The sequence below is a fragment of the Berghia stephanieae genome, chromosome 3, assembly GCF_034508935.2.
Source record: "Berghia stephanieae isolate SIO BIC M18660-M18661 chromosome 3, UCSD_Bste_1.3, whole genome shotgun sequence".
NCBI lineage: Eukaryota > Metazoa > Mollusca > Gastropoda > Nudibranchia > Aeolidiidae > Berghia > Berghia stephanieae.
Window position 1 is genome coordinate 83,104,786 of NC_088362.1, and position 25,000 is coordinate 83,129,785.

At 36.4% G+C, this 25,000-nt stretch overlaps 1 protein-coding gene across 5 annotated transcripts; it reads right to left on the minus strand.

Moving 5' to 3' along the window:
• Positions 1-433: 433 nt before the first annotated feature.
• LOC144969674 (uncharacterized) lies at positions 434-24,953 on the minus strand. Of its 5 annotated transcripts, none has more exons than XM_078908820.1 (5): positions 24,880-24,943; positions 23,965-24,211; positions 10,133-10,198; positions 5,233-5,376; positions 434-1,491 (listed from the first exon to the last, which is right to left on the minus strand). In XM_078908820.1, exons 3-5 carry the CDS (start codon positions 10,169-10,171, stop codon positions 1,315-1,317), a joined length of 360 nt encoding a protein of 119 aa, XP_078764946.1. In that variant the 5' UTR covers positions 10,172-10,198; positions 23,965-24,211; positions 24,880-24,943; the 3' UTR covers positions 434-1,314. The 5 variants fall into 5 exon arrangements, with proteins under 5 accessions (XP_078764946.1, XP_078764950.1, XP_078764949.1 ...); XM_078908824.1 differs by having other exon boundaries at positions 1,095-1,491; positions 23,965-24,014; positions 24,880-24,953; XM_078908823.1 differs by having other exon boundaries at positions 1,095-1,491; positions 23,965-24,017.
• Between the last annotated feature and the right edge of the window lie 47 nt (positions 24,954-25,000).

The window sequence follows — 25,000 nt, forward strand, 5'->3', positions numbered from 1 at the left end:
CCTAAAATCCAACAAAGAGGAATACACTCAAATGCTTACATTATACATCAAAAATAACAAATATAATAATACATAACAGAGACGATTTACAAGAAAAAAAATATCATCTCCCAAAACAATAACTATGCATTTGACTGTTTCCCTCCCAGCCAGGACTCCGACGAGGGCCAGGAAAAAACCAAGTAATCTCATTCCAAGACAAAGATAGAAAGCATGTTGGATAACAGATATAAGGGGATAGAAGACACAATATGTACCTCCCTGCCCGCTATGGGAGGTCAGGATCCCCACCCAACGTGTTGACTTTAAGCAAAAGTTGATTTTAAGAGCGTTGACTTTATGCGGACTCCACTGTATATATGTTTCTTTTCATGTTTATGTTTATGTGAAACGCAATGAGCGAGGTGAACTGATGCAACTGAAGGCAACTGCCTTCTAAAGATTTAACATATTTATTAATCAGTTAATATCAATTCAAATCAACTAAAATATATGTTGAATGTTACGTATCGATATCATTTCAAAATACATTCGAAGAGTAATTTGGATCGAATCAACGTGTAATTATTTCCAGGTCATATAACAAAATTATTGAGTATTCATTGTTGCAATAGAAATACTCCCATACCAACGTATACCTATTTATAGGTCTGATAACACAAATTGATATGGTCTCATTGTTGTAATGGAAATACTCTAAAACCAACGCTGAAAATTGTCCATTACACCAAAATGAAAACAAGCCCATAATTCCATTCGGTTATCAGACCTGTTAATATATGGCCCACCGCGTCAAACTGGTATTGCGCCGGAGTGATGCGAACGCCAAAGAGCGAATACGTAGTTAACCCTACAGACCTCGTGGCCGATTTAAAGTTGATTCAATGTGTATGACATTTGCTAGGTTATGACTTTCGTTTCCATCGCTTTCAGTAAGAGTTAGTAACTGCGATGAGACTAACTTCTAGAGAAACATCGCAGTTGCTCATCTCTTACACACAAAAAAAACAAAAAAAACAACTGCCGAATTCTGATAAAAAGTTGTTTCTTTTCGTTGTTTTTTTTTTTCTATTTGGGGGGGGGGGGGGGGGGTGGAGTGAATTCGGCCACTCACCGCTAGGTTTTAAACGTCAAGAACCATGAAATTTTAGGTTTATGTACTAATTCAAATTATATTAATTCTATTCAAGAAAGGACATAAACTTTGTCCGCGTTTAATGGTTTTGTCTATAAATTCAACAATCAGCATTTATATAATAATATTTCTATGATATAGTACCGTTTAGAGATGGTAGGTCGCATAATATATACCCCTTAAGACTGAATACAATGTCCATATGTTTCATTATTTCTGAAGTCACATTTTAGCCCATGTGCGCAGTCGCAGAGGTATCCTTCCGTTTGACGCAAGCAGAGTTGTCCTAAGGTCAGATGGGGATGACACAGTGTGCTGGCTCGTGGATCCATGTCTAGATCCTGGAAGGAGATCACCTGGTTGGAACAAAAAAAATAATTAAGAGCTTTTATATCGCGCAATATCCACTAAAAATATACTCAAAGCGATTTACACGGGGTCTTAAGCCAACAGCAACACTTAACATATTGGATGAAGCATGACATCTGTTAGGAGCATGAGAGGCGCGTCCTAATAAAAAAAAAAATACAACTTTAACCCCGGACTTAAGTTCGTATAAAATTTCAATTTTAGAAAAGGCTTTCCTTCATTTTTGAACGGATTTATTGATTAGAAAATTATTTTTTTTCCAGAATATTCACAGTGAAAGTAATCTTGTACATACATCAGCTGAGAATTTCACTTCGTTGCTTCTTTAAGGGGCGATTCATTTGAATAACATTTCTCTATTAGAATTTTTTTATTGCACAATGAAATGGAACACAAACAAAATATTTTGCAAGCGCGATATCCACTCAACGTGATCAAAGCGCAAGGGTTACCGACGTAACAGCGACACTTAATACGACATGTTGGATGAAACTCGACACATAGAAGACACTTTATAACTTTTTTCACAAAGAAAACACGTGATGCTCAACTTTGCACCGCCAAAAGCAGGACTGACACACATGGGACTATAGGCCAGAACCACGTGGGATGATAACAAAGTCACACGAACAAGACATCCAAATGATACCGATATGATGATAAAGGATGGTGAAATAAAAGCCTAAAAGACACAAACATAAACAAACAAACAAAAACAAAAGAACAAAAACAAACCACCCCCCAAAACAAACAAAAACCCCCCCCAAAAAACAAAAACAAAACTAAATAAACAAATAAAACCCCAATTAAAACAAACAAACAAAATACATCCCCCCCCCCCCACTAGAAATTACCTAAGGCTTTTACACAATATTCACTTGATGTGACCAATCTCCTCAAAGCTTTTAATATCGAGATGAACCAGCTGCCCTCGCCCCCCCCCCCTACTTTTTAAAGTAAAATAAGTAAAGAAGAGAATGAAGTTTCGATCGTGTTTTCGTAGGTAATTATATCCACTGTTTTCAATAAAACAAACAAATTTACACTAAATTTCACAATACCGTTCTGTGCTCAAATCTCTTTACAAAACAATCAGAAACACTTAACATGTGGAACATGGCATGACGCTCTTACAATCTTAAAAATCAATTGTGAAATCGTCATGTCTCGTCCCACGCTGTTACCGGCAATGTATTCAACTAGGACACAAATACAGATATGCTTGATAGAGTTTCCGAATTGATAAACAACATTTGAAGTTAGCTAAATAAGTTTAAAATGTTTGGTAACTAAGTGGTACGATCTTTTTGTCTAGTAACAAAATCAAGCGACGGCAAACGCGGTCAGAGGCAGATATTGCAATTGCGCTAATCGAGGATCAAGGACGCTAACAGGGGAACTGTACTGTGTGTAATGGGAATGTTGTTAAAGCATTGCGGAGCACGTTTAACACATTGAATACATTAACTCAAAAAACATCACCTTACCTCTTTGATACAATAATAATCGCGTCCACAAGCATTGGGGTCATGGAGCATCTTACCTCTTTGACACAACAGTAATCATGTCCACACAGGCTTTGGGGTTGTCTATCAGCTTACATCTTTGACACAACAGGAACCACACCCAGGTAAGGGGTTGTCTTGCAACTTACCTCTTTGATTCAACAATAGCCACGCTCACACGCACTGGGGTTGTCTAGCAACTTACCTCTTACAGGAGTAGCAATGTCAATAGGATTTGGAGTTGTCTGGCAACTTACCTCTTGGATACAACAGTAGCTATGCCCACAGGATTTGGAGTTGTCTGGCAACTTACCTCTTGGATACAACAGTAGCCATGCCCACAGGATTTGGAGTTGTCTGGCAATTTACCTCTTGGATACAACAGTAGCTATGACCACAGGATTTGAAGTTGTCTGGCAACTTACCTCTTGGATACAACAGTAGCTATGCCCACAGGATTTGGAGTTGTCTAGCAACTTACCTCTTGGATACAACAGTAGCTATGCCCACAGGATTTGGAGTTGTCTAGCAACTTACCTCTTGGATACAACAGAAGCTATGCCCACAGGATTTGGAGTTGTCTGACAACTTACCTCTTGGATACAACAGTAGCTATGCCCTCAGGATTTGGAGTTGTCTAGCATCTTACCTCTTGGACACAGCAGTAGCTATGCCCACATGATTTGGAGTTGTCTAGCAACTTACCTCTTGGATACAACAGTAGCTATGCCCACAGGATTTGGATTTGTCTAGCAACTTACCTCTTGGATACAACAGTAGCTATGACCACAGGATTTGGAGTTGTATGGCAACTTACCTCTTGGATACAACAGTAGCTATGCCCACAGGATTTGGAGTTGTTTGGCAACTTACCTCTTGGATACAACAGTAGTTATGCCCTCAGGATTTGGAGTTGTCTAGCAACTTACCTCTTGGATACAACAGTAGCTATGCCCACATGATTTGGAGTTGTCAAGCAACTTACCTCTTGGATACAACAGTAGCTATGCCCACAGGATTTGGAGTTGTCTAGCAACTTACCTCTTGGATACAACAGTCGCTATGCCCACAAGATTTGGAGTTGTCTAGCATCTTACCTCTTGGACACAACAGTAGCTATGCCCACATGATTGGGAGTTGTCTAGCAACTTACCTCTTGGATACAACAGTAGCTATGCCCACATGAGTTGGAGTTGTCTGCCAACTTACCTCTTGGATACAACAGTAGCTATGCCCACGTGATTTGGAGTTGTCTAGCATCTTACCTCTTGGACACAACAGTAGCTATGCCCACATGATTTGGAGTTGTCTGCCAACTTACCTCTTGGACACAACAGTAGCTATGCTCACATGATTTGGAGTTGTCTGGCAACTTACCTCTTGGATACAACAGAAGCTATGCCCACATGATTTGGAGTTGTTTGACATCTTACCTCTTGGAAACACAGCAAGTGGTCTATGACTACAACAGAGAGTTTGGAGTTGTCTGGCAACTTACCACTGGATACAACAGTAGCTATGCCACAGGATTTGGAGTTGTTGGCAACTTACCTCTTGGATACAACAGTAGCTATGCCCACAGGATTTGGAGTTGTCTGGCAACTTACCTCTTGGATACAACAGTAGTTATGCCCTCAGGATTTGGAGTTGTCTAGCAACTTACCTCTTGGATACAACAGTAGCTATGCCCACATGATTTGGAGTTGTCAAGCAGCTTACTTCTTGGACACAACAGTAGCTATGCCCACATGATTTGGAGTTGTCTGGCAACTTACCTCTTGGATATAACAGTAGCTATGCCCACGTGATTTGGAGTTGTCTGACAACTTACCTCTTGGACACAACAGTAGCTATGCCCACATGATTTGGAGTTGTCTGCCAACTTACCTCTTGGACACAACAGTAGCTATGCCCACATGATTTGGAGTTGTCTGGCAACTTACCTCTTGGACACAACAGTAGCTATGCCCACAGGATTTGGAGTTGTCTGGTAACTTACCTCTTGGATATAACAGAAGCTATGCCCACATGATTTGGAGTTGTCAAGCAACTTACCTCTTGGACACACCAGTAGCTATGCCCACAGGATTTAGAGTTGTCTAGCATCTTACCTCTTGGACACAACAGTAGCTATGCCCACAGGCATTGAGATAATCTAGTAGGTGACCTCTTTGATTCAACAATAACTACACCCATACGCATTGAGGTCGTCAAGCAACCTACCTCTTTAATACAACAGTAACCATGCCCACACGCATCGGGGTCGTCAAGATCACATTTATTGGGAGAAATGTATCTTCTCTCACGGCGCACAAAGGAATTCTTTTTATTTTCACCGGAGAAACCTTCGACTTCGACTAGCACAAACTGTGAAGAAAATGCAAAACAATATAATTTCACATAGAAAGGAGATTTATTTTGAAAATCAAAAGTCCAACAAACTACTTGGCAGCGGTTATTTATTAGGACATTAAGACATTCCTTTCATCTCCATTGGAAAACCCCCCACCCCCCAACAAACTTTTAACTTCAAACAGCAAAATCTGTGTGGAGGAAAAATAGGTAAAGGGGAAAATACACACATTTGAAACTTGTTCACACAGAAGGAATAATTCCGTTTGAAAAATACTAAACAACAACAAGCCTTTTGTTTTCTAGATAAATTAAAAAATGATGGCGGCTGTCAAAATTAAGGACATCGATCATACAGGAGTGCCCTATATATATATATATATATATATATATATATATATATATATATATATATATATATATATATATGTATATATATAAGAAACCCATAGCATAAACTAAAAGCAACATAAAAGCCTCACATTGGGTTAATTTCCTAATGGTGGAATTAAAATGTCCTGAATGAAAGCGAAATATTGATCAAGGGACGCAACTCATAAATAGGTAATTGTTGTTCCCTGCTACGACTGAGTTATTTCCCCTAATTATAACGAGAGTTTTCCAGCAAAGAGTATGGAACCGTTATTTTTTTCGTGACATTGTACATTGTCTATAGCCAAGTACTCACACTGGAATCGACTGTGCCATAATCAAATGCCATAAACAAGAATACATCATCATCATCATCATCATCATCATCATCATCATCATCATCATCATCATCATCATCATCATCATCATCATCATCATCATCATCAATATCTCCATTACCATTAAATCAACATTATCATTATTATCAACATTTACAACAAAAAAGATAATGATAAAACAACAATAACCTTAGAATGTGACAGTCAGTGTCAACCTGGTAATCCTTTCTTTAAAAAAATATAGCATTGTGGAGAACATTGTGCTTATTTGAGTCAATCAAAAAATTGATACGGTGCACAACTCTACTGAAAAATTTGAAAATTAGAAATGTATTTTTTACAGATAGATAAACAGATAACTTTATTTCCTTTTATAATTTAAAGTCAGTTTGAAAGTTCATTGAGTCAAACAGATAATATCATAAAATATGTACCGACGACACTTGGCTCTCAAAATCAACTAATTTTGACTCTGTAAAAAGTTGTCAATTTGCGTCATCTATTTATGACATCAAGTATTATTATTACTTCCGTTGTGTTGTTGATTTAGCGGTGATCAGTTTTGTTATGTAGTAGTATGTTCTAATTTCGTGTATGTTTGTGTGTGTGTGTGTGTGTATGTTTGTGTGTGTGTTGTGTGTGGTGTATACATGTGTGTGTGTTGGCATTTTTCAGCAAATCGTGGCATTCATAGTGATATTATTCACATGATCACATGAAGGTATTTCAGTCGCCATTTTGATTCTTTTTTTACCATTAGGGTTAGCTCGAGAGGTTAGTCATAAGTGTTATTAAAGGTGCTAGGGTGTTTGTTTTTCCATAAGTTAAGTAAAGGGGAGACATTCCGAAAGCTCCTACATCCCCAATATTCTTTACAATTGTATTTTCACCTTGATATTTTGTCAGGCATTTATTTATTCAGATTGTCATTATATATAAGTATTTAAAAAATATAGAACAAACCTTGATAGATTTGTGAAAGTTTAAAATTTCCTAATTTGACCATTGTTTTGATTTTCGGCCGCCATTGTGATTTGTTAAGTGTTGAAAAGTAGTGCAAAGCAGTCCGAGAGTTGTTTTTTCTATTAGGGTTAGCTCGAGAGGTTAGTCATAAGTGTTATTAAAGGTGCTAGGGTGTTTGTTTTTCCATAAGTTAAGTAAAGGGGAGACATTCCGAAAGCTCCTACATCCCCAATATTCTTTACAATTGTATTTTCACCTTGATATTTTGTCAGGCATTTATCTATTCAGATTGTCATTATATATAAGTATTTAAAAAATCTAGAACAAACCTTGATAGATTTGTGAAAGTTTAAAATTTCCTAATTTGACCATTGTTTTGATTTTCGGCCGCCATTGTGATTTGTTAAGTATTGAAAAGTAGTGCAAAGCAGTCCGAGAGTTGTTTTTTCTATTAGGGTTAGCTCGAGAGGTTAGTCATAAGTGTTATTAAAGGTGCTAGGGTGTTTGTTTTTCCATAAGTTAAGTAAAGGGGGGACATTCCAAAAGCTCCTACATCCCTAGTATTCTTTAAATTTGTATTTTCACCGTTGATACTTCATGTTGGGCCACACAGAAAAATCAACCGAAGCTATATCAAATTACACAGACAACGTTGTTTACCAATCTGCCCTCATTAAATGATGGTGAGTACAGTATCGAATGAAAATAGTTCTTTCCCCGCGAAATTGCGGGGTTTTTACTAGTAATATTATATTCGTTTAATCTAGTTGAAGAAAATTGAGTTTAAAGTATTGATACCATGCAGTTAGATAAAATACTCACCTGTCCTATCAGCAGATGAATCATATCATAACACAAAACTGTGTGTAACATTAAACAATTAAAGTCTGATTGATTGAATTTAGTGAGAACTAATCACCAAACCGTTGTACAATCAACAACAAAATTCAAAATGACGTCAACTATATTCTCTCTATAGAGGGAACGGAAGTTGACGTCACTCAGCTCTTTGCTCTTCTTTGTTACTCAGTCATTTTTATGATTAGTACTCACTAAATTCTCTCAATCAGACTTTTTTTTAACGCTCATTGTTACACATAGTTTTATGCGTTGTTATATTATATATTCTGCTGACGATTGTTCTGCGTATTTTACCTAAACTCAATTCTTCAATGGAATAAAATTAAGACGCAATCATTCAGTTTTTTGTCATTTATTTTAGGCCGCCAATACTATTCAACAGTCGTAACGTCACTTCCTTCCTTAGTAACACTGGCTCTAAACTATCGGAACAATGGCGGACGCCCGTATGAAATATTTCTCCGGCGAGCATAAAAGCGTATTCAGAGGAAAAAACCCCCATAAATTTGATCATGTTTTGACTTCTACACATTCTGATCACAAGGCATATGAAAAGTTCTAGCCAGCATGAAGAATAAAAAGTAATGGTTTTCTTTGTTTAGAACCAAGATGGCCACCGTTGCCGGGCGACGTGACATCAGACTACTGAATCCAATTGAACGAATAGTTCTCGCTATAATCTCTCGATCAGACTTTTAACGTATAAGGTAACACGTAGTTTCTTGTGTATTGATACAACTGATATTGGTGAGTGCTTTACCTAAATGCATAGATTTAATATATATTCAGAATCATGAAAACAAATGCTTTGAAGAATAAGAAACAAAATTGACTCAAAATTCCACAAGGGCATATATTTGAATTCAAGTTTTATTGATGCTGTGCGTTTAGTTTAAAAACTCATAACATTCGCCAGCCGGATATAACGTACCAACACACAAAACAATGTGTGACCTAAAACTTTTATAGTCTCATTAATACAATTTAGTGAGAACTACTCATAAAATTGGCTGGCTAAAGACAATAACAAAGAGCTGAGTGATGTCAATACTCATCAACAGTTGTAACGTCACTTCCTTCCTAATGACGCATGGTAACTTAGTAACACTGGCTCTAAACTATCAGAACAATGGCGGACGCCCGTATGAAATATTTCTCCGGCGAGCATAAAAGCGTATCTAAAAGGAAAAAAACCCCATAAATTTGATCATGTTTTGACTTTTACACATTTTGATCACAAGGCATATGAAAAGTTCTAGCCAGCATGAAGAATAAAAAGTTTTTTCTTTGTTTGGAACCAAGATGGCCGCCGTTGCCGGGCGCGTGACATCAGACTACTGAATCCAATTTTGATATATCTATAGATAGAAGGAAGTTGACATAAGGTCACCAAAGCGTTTTGCAAGAGGTCCCTAGCCAACTGCAACACTAAACATATAAGACGAAACATGACGTCTGTTAGGTGATATTACATTTTTTATGTTAAGGGACAACGCTGTTCACTACTAGGTACTCATTTTAACACGATTACGGTGAGAGAATGTGAGTAATGAGCCTTTTTCAATGTCTCAGCTTTGCGCCGCACAGAGCAGGATTCGAACCCAGAACCTCTATAGAAAATGTAAAAAATTAAAACTGAGTCTTTTACTATTGATGCTATGCGTGGGGGTAAAATACTCACTTAACTGCCCGCCAGATCAATTATACCAACACACAAAACTATTATTAACCTCCAACGTTCATGGACCGCCATATTGACTTCAGTAAAAATGAATCATTCAACTGATTGTCTAAAAAAAAAAAAGAAAGAAATTATAAAGAGCCTTCATTCATTCTGCTCTGTGGTCTTGTGGTGTGACACTCGATTTGGGATCGGAAGGTTTGAGCCTCGCTCGGCGCATAATTGGGTTCCTGGAAAAGGCTCTTCACTCACAATCTCTCACCGTACTCAGGTGTAAAATGAGTACCAGGCCTTTTAACATCCTTGTCTCTGTCCGAAAACATTGTAATATCGCCTAACAGCATCATGTCTCGTCCTTAATGGAAAGTGTTGCTGTTGGCCTGGGACTCCTTGTTAAGCGCTTTGAGCAGTTTCAGTGGATATTGCACTATATAAAATCTCAAGTTAATTCTATAATAATTTCAATTTTATCATCTAAATCAAGTCTACATAATACCCGTTTCTGACGATTGGTCAGTTTTAGGCATAATATGATAATCATTACAATATAGCTTACCACAGGACACAACACCATGTAAAGGTGAATAAGACTCATTGTGACGGATTCACTCCCTTGTCAAACCTGAGAGTACAAATAGATAGAAAGAATGAAATTTATTGATGCTTTGCGTTTTGTTGAAAAAACTCACAACATCCACCACCGTATAGATAGAACGAAGATGACGTCACTCAAGCCTTTGTTTTTGTATTTAGCCATCTGCGTTTATGAGTAATTCTCACTAAAATGTATTAACCAGACTATAAATAATCATGGTTACACACAGTTTTGTGTGTTGGCCAGTTATACTTCCGGATGGCAATATTGTGAACTTCTTAGTCAAGCGCATACTATCTATAAAACGTACCAACACACAAAACTGTGTGTAACCTTAAACGTTTATAGTCTGATAAATACAATATAGTGAGAACTTCTCATAAACATGTCTGGCTAAAACAGTAACAAGAACTGAGTGACGTCAATTTCTTTCCTTCGATTATAATAATACATGGGTGACTTGATAGATCATTTGGTAGTTCACTCACTTCATGTACAAAGGGACCGGGATCGATCATTGCCATCGTTTACTTATAGCCTGACACCGTCGCCATCGTTAACTTATAGCCTGACACCGTAGCCATCGTTAACTAATAGCCTGACACCGTAGCCATCGTTAACTTGTAGCCATCGTTAACTAATAGCCTGACACCGTAGCCATCGTTAACTTATAGCCTGCCACTGTAGCCATCGTTAACTTATAGCCTGACACTGTAGCCATCGTTATGTTATAGCCTGACACCGTAGCCATCGTTAACTTATAGCCTGACACTGTAGACATCGTTATGTTATAGCCTGACACTGTAGCTATCGTTATGTTATAGTCTGACACCGTAGCCATCGTTAACTTATAGCCTGACACCGTAGCCATCGTTAACTTATAGCCTGACACCGTAGCCATCGTTAACATAAAGCCTGACCGTAGCCATCGTTATGTTATAGCCTGACACCGTAGCCATCGTAAAGTTATAGCTTGACACCGTAGCCATCGTTATGTTATAGTCTGACACTGACCAAAAAAACGACGTCAAAATGCCAGTCTTTTGCCACAAAAGAAAACAAATCGTGAGTTGTATTCAATAGTCCAACCAATGAAATAACTTGTTTCCATGAGCTCTACTAACGACAACTTACTAGACGCAACACAAATCTAAAAAATGACGTCAAACTGCCACGCCTAGAGGGTTCTAGTGTCAGGCTAGTGTTAACGATGGCAACGCTGACACTCAAACCTACTTGGACTTATAGTTTGACGACATTTTTATGTTTTTACACCGTTGTCGTTAGTCGAGCTCAAGCAAGCAAATTATCCCATTGGTTGATTTATTGAATACAACTCACGATTTGTGTTCTTTTGTGGCCAAAGACTTTTTTTCGGACGTCATTTCTTGGTCAGTGTCAGGCTTTGAATTAACGATGGCTACGGATCGATCCGGGGGAAACGAGAAAATAATATAAATTATCGGACCCCTTGTCCACCCAGTAGTGATTGATTGCTGGGTCGTAACGATCGTCCAATCCAAAGGGTAACAAGCGATTGGCATTGTCGGATCGATGCGATTGAAACAGGGATCAACTCTGGCTCCAAGGGCTTTGAAGGACTACTTAAAAAATAATAATAAGCCTTGTAACTTACCTATTAAAGAAAAAAACACAACTAGAGAATTTATATAGCGCAATATCCATTAAACGTGCTCAAAGCGCTTTACAAATGATCCCTGACCAACAGCAACACTAAACATGTACTCGTTGAACGAGACATCTGTTAGGCAATTTTTTTTTCAGACAGAGACAATGCTGTTAATGGCCATGTACTCATTTTATACTTGAATGCGGTGAGAGAATGTGAGTAAAGTTTTTTCAAAGGACTCAACTCTGCGCTGAGCGAGGCTCGAAATCAGGACCCTCCGATCCGAAAGCGAGTGTCAAACCACAAGACTAAGAGCGCATAACCACATAGTCACGTGCTTCCTCTCCCATATATTTTGACACAATCCAGGCCTTGCGATATGTTATATATTATTCAAAATGTTAGATAATTGCCTATCTAATAAATGTAACAATTTTCCTATCTTAACATTCAATCAAAAGATACAATTATTTGAATTTGAAGCACCGAAATATGAACTGTGCAAAAAATATCATGCATTTAAACTGGGTGCACGTATTTGCAGGTTTGACATTCGAAAGCAATAAGGGGAGTAGTTTAGCATTGTTGCAATGGGTAATATTTTGCGCCATATTTTGAGATTTCCATTTCAACAGTAAGCCCATAATAAATTGGATTATTAGACCTGCACATAAGTCCATGTCGATGTAAAACTTAAGGGAAAGCGATGTGGCAGCCAACTGGAGACACTTCTATGATATTATTGTTACCCCACTTCCCACATTCCAAAACTGAATTAAATGTAACGTTACGAGCTTTGTAAACAAAATATTGATAATATTAAAGATATTTTTCTGTCATAGGTATACAAAAATCGTGGCGAGACTAAGTGTTGAGGACCGTGCTCGTTTGATTGGATGACATGTTTAGATCAGGTAGTCTGTTGTTGAATGTTCACATACGTGTGGTATATTATCAAAGAGTATTTCCAAATTGATCATGTAGTACACTGAAAGAGGCCGAATCAAGGACATACAGAGCAAACAACCAAAGAAGAAGATGTTGGTGTTTATTATACAAATAAGAAAGTCCTTTAAAAATAAGTTGTTTCATCAACTAGAGAGACCGAGTTGTTTCAACAACCAGAGAGACTGGATTATTAGAGTCACCACTAGAGGCCCGTTGCCATTTGTTGGAAAAAGAGAACGGACGGCAATTCAAAGACCCTTTATTAACCAATTTGCACTGAAAGAACCGCTTAATTAGGCACGTAAAAGTAGTAGTCCGAGGATCAATGGGCAAAAGAATGGATTCTGCCTGTAGTGGAGCGGGATGATGGGAGGCCAAAAGAAATCCTTTATGGGAATAGATGATATTATTGTTTCATTAGACAATTACATTTAAAATAACTTAAGAAACACGCTGATCCTCTTCTTCCACATACAATAAATACGCATCAGTTTTTGTTCATCTCAGCGTACCAATCGCATAGGACCTTGATTGTGTATACCTTTTTAATAGAGATATCATTTATGGCACTGTGTGAATCCAATCGAAAATATGTGGAATATATCATGATCTTCAAGATATCTGGGATATTCTGACTGCAGAGTTTATTGGACGTTTCACTTTTGTCTATGCAAAGGCAAGTGCCTGTCCTGCATAAGGGATACGGAGGGTACTCGTTTTAATAAAGTTGTGTAAATTTGGAAACTCAAATTTTGGTGTCGCTCTAAAGACTCTCGAGATTGTCCTTTACACAGGGAATTGGGATAAACATGCCTACGTATCTATATTGGATAAATGAATGAATCACCTTTTCATTGATGTATAACAAATACTACAATACGATTAATAAGAGTGAACTTTTTTTTTGCATACGACTATATATATGTATATATATATATATGTATATATATATATATATATATATATATATATATATATATATATATATATATATATATTATGTGTGTGTGTGTGTGTGTGTGTGTGTGTATTTAAAAGGTTGTTGCTTTGGTTTGTTTGGTTTGATATTTATATAATTATGTTACCGATCAGACACACAGTTTACACTTGGATACGGTCAAAGAATGTGTGGAAAGTGGCTTCTCCAAGGGTTCAATTTTGCCCTCACGCGGGGTTCGAACTCGAGACCTACATGGCAGATGGTGAGTGTCATACTACTAGACCATATATCCAAACAACCCTTGTACAAGCAAACCAAACCTCCAATTTTATTTCTATCCACTTATCGATATATATATATATATATATATATATATATATATATATATATATATATATATATATATATAAATATATATATTATTATTTAAAATATTTACCACAATGTTTGAGACAGTCTACATTAATGTTTCAGGCTTAATTTGCCATCGTCAGGCAGTTGTTTTGTTGACTGTTGTTGTTTCTTGAAGTGGTTCCGGTTTAAAGTTGCTTAACAAGAATTTACGCCGATGGGGACACCTTCCGTATATCTCACTTTTCATGTTGAGTGTGGCTTCATGAGGTTGTTTGATTATAGTATATTTTTCTTCCAGGCATAAGCTACATTGTTTTGATGTTGGTGTGTATCCTGTTGCTTTAGATAAAATTTTTTCCATGAAATGTTGTGGTCTATTTTGTTGTCTTTTAATTTCCAAATATGTTCGCTGAGTTACTATGACAACACGCCGTGGACAAAGTGACATAATGATTTCGACGTAACAATGGGTTCGTTCGACGGTGCTGAAACATGCGAACTGGTCGGACTCTACATCCTGTCACAACTGCAACATACACACACATACATCGGCCTCTATAGAGATGACGGACTCGCTATAACCAACAGACGACCAAGAGCGAACGAAAACATCAAAAAACAAATCTGTAAAATATTCCAAAACAACAATTTGAAAATCACGATAGAAGCAAACAAAAAACAGTTGACTTCCTCGACATCACATTCGACATAAAATCCAATTCATTCCAACCGTTCAGAAAACCAAACAACACCATTAGCTACATTAATAAAAACAGCAACCACCCCCGTCCCGTCATTGAAAACATACCAAAAAACATAGCACTGAGGGTGAGCAAACTTTCGGAAAACAGAGAAATATTCAACGTCGCAGCCACCCCCTATAAAGAAGCACTCACAAAAAGCGGATACAACACACCATTTGAATACACAGACGCCTCCCTCTCATGTAAACCCCAACACACAAGTGAAGAACGTAAAACAAGAAAACGACACATAACTTGGTTCAACCCACCTTTCGACAAAAACGTCAGCACAAACATAGGACAGCAGTTCCTGAAATAAATTGATACACACTTTCCAAAAAACCACACGCTACATAAAATTATCAACAGGAATACCATAAAAATAAGCTACTCGTGTATGCGCAACATAGAACAATGAATCTCAAGCCACAACAAAAAAATATTAATAAACCACCGACAAGAGCAAAACCACCCACCAGAAAATGCAACTGCAGAAATAAAGAACACTGCCCGCTAAACAAACAATGCTTAGAATCAAGTTTAATTTACCAAGCCACAGTCACAGAAACTAAAACAAACAAGCAAGAAAAATATGTAGGACTAACAGAAAATAATTTCAAAACAAGATACAACCTCCACACCTCAACATTTAGAAACACTAACAAAAAAACATCCACAAAACTCAGCGAACATATTTGGAAATTAAAAGACAACAAAATAGACCACAACATTTCATGGAAAAAATTTACTATAATCAAACAACCTCATGAAGCCACACTCAACATGAAAAGTGAGATATACGGAAGGTGTCCCCATCGGCGTAAATTCTTGTTAAGCAACTTTAAACCGGAACCACTTCAAGAAACAACAACAGTCAACAAAACAACTCAGTCCTGACGATGGCAAATTAAGCCTGAAACATTAATGTAGACTGTCTCAAACATTGTGGTAAATATTTTAAATAATAATAATTCGCTCCATTACTGCATGTCGAGCACTTTTCGTACCATATTTGTATCAAACACGATTCAATATAAATATATATATATATATGTATATATATATATATATTATACATATATATATATATATATATATATATACTATATACTTATATAAAGATATATATATATATATATATATATATATATATATATATATATATATATATATATATATATATATTATAACATTACAGCTAATACTATATCTTACTTGTAAATCGATTCTATACAGTACCCACACAAGGGCATTATTTATCGTTGGCCTTACAGTACAAGAAGGTGAAGAAATTAACTAGACGAAGTCAGGAAAAACCTGCCAAAAGACATCTCGACCAATGTAAACATGACTACCATCTCTCGCACCCTTTTGCACAAACAAACCAAAATCGCCTCTATTTTATTTCTATCCACTTATCGATCGTTGACCCTTCACAGCCGGTACTCGATTTTAGCTTGATAATACGTAGAAAAATAACTTGAGATGCAATATCGACTTAATACAATCAAAGAACTTCATCAAGGCTCATAAAAAAACGTAGTCCTTCAGAGCCATTATGCCGGAGTTCATCTCGGTTTCTATATCGTGAAACGGACAATAGCAATAATTGGTACCTTTTGGATAGGATGCTAGTCTGTCGCAAAGTACTTTCTGCCAGATAAAACAGACCAAGCTATCCAATCACTGCTGGGTGGACAGGGGGGGTCAGAAGAAAATTTCGACTGCACCCGGCATCGATCTCGGTCCCTTTGATTGTAAAGTGAGAGCTCTACCAACTGACCTATCGGGATCCCCTCAAGGATCGGCAAATTGAATATATATATATATATATATATATATATATATATATATATATATATATATATATATATATATATATATATATATATTATACGTTCTGTTGTTGTTTTGTTTTTTTTGTTTGCTATTGAGATAATTATGTTACCGTCCAGACTCTCATTTTACACTTGGTTACGGTCAAAGAATGTGGCTTCTCCAAGGATTCAACTTTGCCCTCACGCAGGACTCGAACTAGAGACCTATATAGCAAAAGCTAAGTGTCATACCACTGGACCACATATCCAAAACAAGCCTTGTACAAGCAAACCAAAGCTCCAATTTCATTTCTATCCACTTATCGATCGTTGAACCTTTACAGACGGGATTTGATTCAAATTAAACATGACAGAATAGAGAAGAAAAGTGTGATGTCAAAAAACCAACAAAACAAACAAACTGGGTCACCTTTTATTGGAAGTGTAAAACTACTCTTCTGGAGGACTAAATACATACCTTGTATATTTCATATTCTGGTGTCAGAATGATAGCATTCTATTTTCTAGTCTAAATATATATATATCAACAACAAAATATGTATATATATATATATATATATATATATATATATATATATATATATATATATATATGTATATATATATATATATATATATATATATATATATATATATATATATATATATATATATATATGCTGGTCGTAAATAAAGATTATATAATATCCTCGCTGTTTTTCGTCCCTTAATCCTAAGAATCTGCTTATACATTCTGGAACTGAAATGGTTTTACCACCTTATGATTCAATATATAACCTAACATTATTAGTACTCCGAAGGAATGCTTGCATACACACGTCAAAGGATTTAGGATCAAAAAAAAAAAAAAAAAAAAGAAACAAAAAGAGATGTTTATGTCACGACTTTTCTTCCCTATTATACGGTTTTTCTAAAAAGAGTTGTCACAAAGTTGCGAACCAGGTTTCACTGGGTTGTATCTTTGTCACGGTATATGTAAAACTGGGATTTTCTAGACAGCTCAGTTCAAAGAGAAAGGTACTGATCCTTGGGCAGGTCGGGAAATTTTTACCCTCTCCCCGTCCACCCAGCATTGATAGGGTAGCTTGGTCTGTTTAATCTAAGTATTTTCTATTATCTGTTTAATGCAAGCGATGATATGCGTTTCAATAAATCACTTACCAGCTCTGCTCGTCAGATGAAACGTAACGACACAATAAATCTATATATACAACCTTAAACGATTGAGAAAAGTTAATGAAACTAATCACTCATCTGGCAGTCTAAAAACAACAACAAAGAGCCTAGTGACGTCATCTTCATTCAATCTATACAGACTGAGATGTTCTCAAGCTTTTAAGGTCTGTAAAGGATTTGCTTGTCTCGCCTTCAGACGTCCCGGTTTTGAGTCTCGCTCGGAGAGGCGCAAAGTTAAGAACTTAGGAAATGCTCTTTAACTACATTCTCTCAATCTACTCATGTATAAACTGAGTATCCTGACAATAACAGGGTTGTTTTTGTCAAATAAAACATGATTTCTTCTGAAAGGCGCCATGCCTCTTCCTACATAACATGAAGTGCTGCTAGGGAACTTTGTGATGCGCTTTGAGCCTTTTTCGTGGAAATGGCTCTATATAAATAATAAAGTGTTAAAAAAATTGATTAAGAAAAAGAACTTCTCTTACTGAAAACAGTGTGGTCTGTAGTTATACCGAAACAAATAATAGAAAAGATTGAAATGTTGTAAAATCTTTCCTCGCCTTGAAAAGGTTAATGTCAATCTTCACAGACAAGGCACTTCTTTCCTTTCGAGCAGATAATCGAAAACTTGTTGCAAACATATCCTATCTCTGGTCTGACAAATACTCTAAATTTGTTTCTTGTTGAGTTCCTTGTCGAATGCTTTGTGGGCCCCTTTCATGTCTCTCGAATCTCCAATTCTTAGAAGTGGAAATGATATGGATAACCTGTCGCCTCGAAACGGTACAAGGTAGGAAAGATTTGGATCAACGTACACATCAATAAAAGCCGATTTTGATGTTGAAAATTAAACACATTAAACCTGTGCCAGCATATAAAATAATACAAAAGAAAAACCCCCCCCCCCTGAAAAAAAAGATGAAAAAAATAATCTTAGGGAGCTTTCAAGTAGAGTTTAATATTTCTAATCTTTTTACCGCACCGGGGTGGGGAGGGGGAGGGGGGGTCCCGGATGGCTGATTTGGTAAAGCACTCGCTTCACACGCAAAGGGAACCCCTGTGCACCCAGCAGTGATTGGGTAGCTGGGTCTGTTAGATCTGGCGGAAAATACTTCGCGTTAGACTAGCGTCCTACACAAAGGGAAATGAGCAATTTATAGTAGCTTTTTCAAGCTATAGAAACCGGGATAAACTCCTGCTCCGTGGGCCTAATCAATCAGGCCTTATTCGCCTCTTGGCGCTGAGATTGATTTAAGGATTTAAGGAAGGATCAATTTTACCGTTAACTTCGCCTTTTAATATGGTTCACCCCAAATATAATTTTTGTGTTGTTCCCTTATATATGAGTCACATCTACTCACTTTATTTTTTTATCTCCACCCCAAATATAATACCAGGTCGCGGCTTTGAGTCACACTATAATGAGTGGTTGACAGTAATCAGAAGAACCGGAAATAAAGGTATAGCTATTTATAGTTACAATGAAATCAAGATAAAGATGCTGGCACGTAAGTTTCACTTTTATTTTATTTTATTATTATTATTAAATTATTATTATTATTATTATTATTATTATTATTATTATTATTATTATTAATTATTATTATTATTATTATATTATTAATCTTATTATTTTTTATTATTATTATTATTATTATTATTATTATTATTATTATTATTATTATTATTATTATTGTTATTATTATTTTATTTTATTTTGCTTCACAACACCGGAATTTTAAAAAATTGAGCTTATTTCATGTAAAATATCGTTTCTACACAGTATAAAAATGCCGCGCATCTCCATTTTAAAGTGAGTCTGCGATAGAAAAACATAATGAACAGAGCCGATGTGAGCATGTTTGCGTGTCTGATAATCCCCCCAAAAAAACAACAACAAAAAACAAGCAAAACAAACAAACAAAAAAAAAAAAAAACTAACAAACAAACAAAACAAAAACCAAGACAAAACAAAACAACCTCCCCCCTCCTCCCCAATAATGAGGGATTAAACCAGCAACAGATCCTTTCCGGATATTCTCAACCTGGCAAAATAAAAAATAAAAATAAGAAAATAGAATTCAAAGCTTACGTAAAAATTATAAGTTTTGAGTTAAACACCTCCAAGGAGGAAGGCGACTTGTCTTTGTAACGTTCACTATAAAAAAAACCCAAGCAAAAAAATAAACAAACAAAAAAAAATAACAACAAAAAAAACAAACAAAAAAAACAAAAAACAAACAAACAAAAAAAAAACAAACAAATAAACAAAAACAACAACAAAAACAAAAAACAAAACAAAACAAAAAACAAAAGCAAAAACAAAAGCAACCCCCCTCCCCTCCCCCCCCCCCCCCCCAAAAAAAAAAAAGCAAAATTAACAAAACAAAACAAAACAAAGCAAATACAAAGTAAAAGCAAAACTAGTCAGAAAAATAACCCCCGAAACAAACATTAGCTTCCAAATTCCCATCTTTTATACGTATCTTAAAATCAGTTCTTTTCCAACAGGTTAATTCTGACATAACATCATACTTACGCAAAGGGCCTCATCCGACGTGTAGTCCTACATAATATTTACATGCCCGATACCTCAAATTGTAATGAGCTCATTCTTGTAATGAAAATACCCTCAAAACAGCGGAACATATTCTTCATTACAACAATGTTAAATCAAGCCCATATTTACATTAGGTAATCAGACCTGCGCAGACATGTGCCGTTGAGCAAAATCTTATCAGAAGAGATAGAGCTGTCTAGCTCCAACAGTAACATTTATTGATCTGCCCAGGCTATAACTGGATTCCGAATCTGAACTTTTAAAAGCCTGTCACTCACGGATATGTTTTGGTGTTTTGTTGTCAACTAGCCTTTTTTAACGACATTTTAAACTTTTTATCCTTACTCTTTCAAATAGGCATTGCTTGGGGTCTCATAAGGGTTTATGTCGGCCTTCATTAACTATATGGAATTGAACATTTAAAAAGAGCATGTCCACGGATTTACATATCATGGGCATTACGTATAACAATGTTTCATTTATTCCCCATATGGAACCATACTTCCTTTTTATATTGTACCAGTCACCTGTTAGGCGTCATTTTTGTACTGACGTTCTTACAGTATCGGTGACTGCCTATAGTCAGGTACTCATTCAAACCTGAGGCGGGTGGGGTAAGGTGTTTTAAGTGCTTTACCCATGGTCACAACATCGGTATCAGAATTTTTAAAAGATCACTGTCACCCATCAGGCAAATGGCCACGCTTCACATCGCTTGACTTTTGTGACAAGACGAGACAAAAGTTCCACGGGAGCAACCGAGCCACACAACATGATGCTTAATAATATGTAACCCACCGCTATAAACAGTATCACGGCGGGGTGAATGTTATCATAAATCAAAGCAAGGACTGTTTTAGATCCATGCCTGTTACTTTTATTTTTACTCTTCTCTAACGTTCTAACATTGTAACAATGGCCATTTTTTTGTTTAGCAGTAGTCGCAGTTCTTTTTACATTTATTCATTTAAGTACAATACGGTACTTTTGTGCAACCGGTAATAAATATTCATTCATATCATAAGATCTGAACAATTGGATTCAGTAGTCTGATGGCACGCAGCCCGGCAACGGCGGCCATCTTGGTTCTAAACAAAGAAAATCATTACTTTTTATTCTTCATGCTGGATGCCTTTTGATCAGAATGTGTAAAAGTCAAAACATGATCAAATTTATGTGTTTTTTTTTTCTCTGGATACGTTTTTATGCTCGCCGGAGAAATATTTCATACGGGCGTCCGCCATTGTTCCGATAGTTTAGAGCCAGTGTTACTAAGTTACCATGCGTCATTAGGAAGGAAGTGATGTTACGACTATTGAATCCTATTGTGTATGAAAGGTGCCAGATCATGTAAGAAAGAAAAATACAAGAAAAAAAATCCCCCAAAAATCAGTCTACCTCGATGGTGATCGAAGCTCGTACACTCTGATTACCTGTCAGATGTGCGTGCTATCATTTCACAACAGAGGCTCCCGATAGTTGGGACAATTTTAACTCACTCAATCCTAGAGATTTTTGCTACTTTTCACAATTGGAAAAAAATGTAGTAAAATGAGCATGTGCATAAATAGTTTTATTCAACTACCATTAACATGTAAAAACTAAAAAAAACATTAGCTTTGAAAGTACGCTTATAATTTGTCTCAGAAAAAATGTAATAAAAAGGCATGGAGTAAGAGTAACCCCGGGTATACTACGGATATATCGGTGCTAGGGTTGAGTGAGTTAATATTTGTCTTCTTCACAAGGGTACACGTTTTACGCTTGGAGCAACTCAACTATCTTCGACCTCGTCCTTTCGTGTTCAATGTTTGTTTTGTGTGATGCAAAAAAATAAGAACTGGCATTCAACGTTATACTTTTTTACGTCATTGTAGTCTTTTGGTACGACACTCACTTTCGGACCGGTAGATCCAGGGTTCGAGTCCCGCTCTAACCGGCGGATTGTTGAAGAGGGCATTTACCCAACATTTTTCTCACCGTACTCAGTGCAAAATGAGTACCTGATAGTTAACAGCGTTATCTCTGTCCGAATAAAATGTAATATAGCCTAACAGGCATCGTGTCTCGTCGTACATGTTAAGTGTTGCTTCTGGCTTGGAACCCATGTGAGGGCTTTGAGCACGTTTAGTGGATATTGCGATATACAAATACTCAAGTTTTAAAAAATTCACTTTCAGTCTCCAGTTTACCTTGACATAATACCGTTTTAATGTGGTGGGTCCCATATAACATTTTAAACTTAACATACAAAATTTGAGTTAAAATCATGGAGGAGAGCGATTTATTTAACCAACTAACTGCCGAAGTCCCGTGTTTTAAAGTTTTTGCAAATGTAAGGGTTATTTGAATTGAAGGACGAGTTTTCTGCCCAAATCTTTAAATGCGTTTTTGTACAGATAATGGGAGTTTACTAGTTAAAGATTCTTGTGAAGAACCCGCAGACTTTACGGGTAAATATAAGCTTATTGCAAACTGGCATTTATTTATGTATTTTAATATTTATACTATTGTGGATATTAGGTTCAGAACTGCCCACTCGAAATTTTTAAAAATCTCAGTTTCCAAGGAAACAACAGAAAAAATTCACTTTTAATAGCTTTAGAAATAAAAATTTTTCTATCATCATGGGCCAAAAATGCTCAGAAGTCCTGAATATTGGTTCTAAGGAGCTAAAACAAGATTTATTGAATTAACGAGACTTATGCAGCTCTGTAGCAGCTGGAGCCAAACATTCTTATTTCTACTAATTTTTCGTAGTACTAGGCAAATCGTTTGAGCCATCAGCGGCTGGTCAAAATCGGTCCCAGTCATAACGTCCGCCAGATCGCACCAAAACAGGGCCATTAAAAAAAACAACTTAAATAATAGATAACATGATTCATCGCGTTAAACGGTATTTGTATTTAGTGTATCGCTGTCATTTGATCTGCAATATTAGTTTGATATGAAAATGTAATTTTTTGTTGTTGTGTGTAACTGACTTGACTGACTTAAAGACATCCGCTTTCGATGTCATCGGACATCTCAGCTTCGACCATACTTCTTATTCATGCTTGAAGAATCTCCAATTGTCTCTGTCTTGTGCCTTTTTTCTGATGTTTGATAGCCCTGCCGGTGATGTTAATCTGGTTTCGTCAGTAAGTTGTTTCAAATCGTTATTTTGTGTAACTACATCCATAAAAAAGTCTCGTCCTACATGTTATACGTAATTGGACTCAAGACTCGTTGTAAGCTCATACAGCACATTTCAGTGGATAATAATAATAATAATAATAATAATAATAATAATAATAATAATAATAATAATAATAATAATAATGATAGTGCACAGTTGTTAAGCGCAGCTTTTCCCACTATAATATAATACAGGCTCTGGGCTGGTATTCTATATAGATGCCCAAGATAAAGCTAATCAGCTTGAATAGTATTTGTTAAAAATGTTTATCAACATCACCGTCTGAATACTGCATCGGAAGGATGGGTTCCCCACACACACACACACACACACACACACACACACACACACACACACACGCGCGGATTTCAAATGTTATCAAACAACGATAATAAAATTAAAAAAAAAAATTATTCTACTTACCTAAGTTTGGAAGGGTTCAATCTGGACACGTTTATCAAGGCTGGCCATAACTTCTTAAATGAATCAACAAATTTTGTAAGCAAGATATTATCATAGAATGAATGAAGTCGACGTCACTTAGCTCCTTGTTATTGTTTGTAGTTGGGTGATAAGTCCGTAATCGTCTCTCTCAATCCGACGAGAAACTGTAAACATTACACATAGTTTTTGTGTATCATTATCATTACAATTTTACCGTCGTTCAGTCCTGATGAGCAGTTTACATAAATAACCAATTCACTGCCGCATCCGAAAAAAAAAAAAAACACGTATTAAAAAATTTGGCCAGAAAACTCGTCTTTCAACTATATCGGTAGATTGAAATGACCCACATCCCATCTTGGCAAAAACTCTCAAACTCCCGGGGCTTCAGCGAAGTTTGAGAGTTTGAGAGTTTTTGCTAAGATGAGAGTCATTTAAATTAAATCGATATTTGAAAGGCGAGTTTCCTGGCCAACTTTATCTAATAAGCGTTTTTTTTTTTTCAGAATGCGGCAGTTCTGGCATCATTACGATTTATCCGTCGTGCAGTCCTGATGAGCAATTGACACAAATAACCAATTCTCTGGCACACATGCTATCAAATAGATAAATGAAAAAAAATAATCTGTTCTGCCCGCCAGCTGAATCGTACCAACACACAAACTGATGCTTAACCTTTAACCTTTATATTTTGTTAACGGGACTACTTTATTGAGAACTAATCACCCAACATGCGGTCTGAAAATTATAACAAGAAACTGAAGGACGTCAACTTCGTTAACCTTTCTAGGTTAAGTTCAATATATTAAAGTTATTATTTGCGCTGCATAGATTGTATGGACGTTTTAGAAGTCATAAGAAACGAAACGCTTGACCACTGGTCAAAATCAAGACCTCTCAATCAGTATCACACGACATCACTCGTTGACTGTTCACGATGTTAAGTACAATCCTCTTAAAGACTAGGCTTATCGCTGCGATTTGGTACAAGTAGGGAGAGAGAGAGAGAGAGAGA

Coding starts and splice junctions, on each gene's coding strand:
- LOC144969674 (XM_078908820.1), bottom strand. CDS start 10,171: ATGAGTCTTATTCACCTTTACATGGTGTTGTGTCCTGTG. Junction 5,377..10,132: donor ACATGGTGTTGTGTCCTGTG/GTAAGCTATATT, acceptor TTTTCTTCACAG/TTTGTGCTAGTCGAAGTCGA. Junction 1,492..5,232: donor GTTACTGTTGTATTAAAGAG/GTAGGTTGCTTG, acceptor TGTTCCAACCAG/GTGATCTCCTTCCAGGATCT.